This window comes from Eimeria maxima, genomic scaffold (assembly GCF_000499605.1).
Source record: "Eimeria maxima Weybridge genomic scaffold, Emw_scaff1534, whole genome shotgun sequence".
Classification (NCBI taxonomy): Eukaryota; Apicomplexa; class Conoidasida; order Eucoccidiorida; family Eimeriidae; genus Eimeria; species Eimeria maxima.
This window is the reverse complement of record NW_013563536.1, coordinates 7,301-7,826: the sequence shown is the minus strand read 5'-3', so window position 1 is coordinate 7,826 and position 526 is coordinate 7,301. Positions and strand designations below refer to the sequence as shown.

At 19.0% G+C, this 526-nt stretch overlaps 1 protein-coding gene across 1 annotated transcript in view; it reads right to left on the bottom strand.

Annotated features, from left to right (window-relative positions):
- Positions 1-40: 40 nt before the first annotated feature.
- Positions 41-526, bottom strand: part of EMWEY_00053530 (S-adenosylmethionine synthetase, putative) — a gene marked incomplete at both ends in the record, with an annotated part of 2,847 nt that continues 2,361 nt past the window's right edge. The window contains one exon of the mRNA XM_013477591.1: positions 41-214. Within this exon, the coding sequence (XP_013333045.1) occupies positions 41-214 (174 nt within the window). The remainder of the gene's footprint in view (positions 215-526) is intronic.

The window sequence follows — 526 nt, the reverse complement described above, 5'->3', positions numbered from 1 at the left end:
TATATATATATATAAGGGTTTATAAATTAGGGTTTAGGGTTTAGGGTTTAGGGTTTACCTTAAGCCTTAGATCTCTTTGTATAACACCTGGCCTAAAATCGAAGTTATCAGCAACAATCTTAAGAAGACAATCATCTGTATATCCTTCTGCTGCTGTACCATAAGAATCTACATATAACGATAAAGGTGTTGCTACTCCTATTGAATAAGATACCTGTATACACATATATATATACATATATATATTTATTTTTTCTATTTATTTATTTTATTTATTTTATTTATATTATTTAGTTTATTTTCTTTATCTATTTTGTTTATGTTGTATACATATAATATATATATTCATGTATATATAAGACATATATATAATATATAATACAATACATATATAGATAGTAACATAAAAAAATAACAACAATAAAATAAAATAAAATAAATAAATAAAATAAAGTAAATAAATAAATAAAATAAAATAAATAAATAAAATAAATAAATATATAAATAAACTACATAATAAAACATG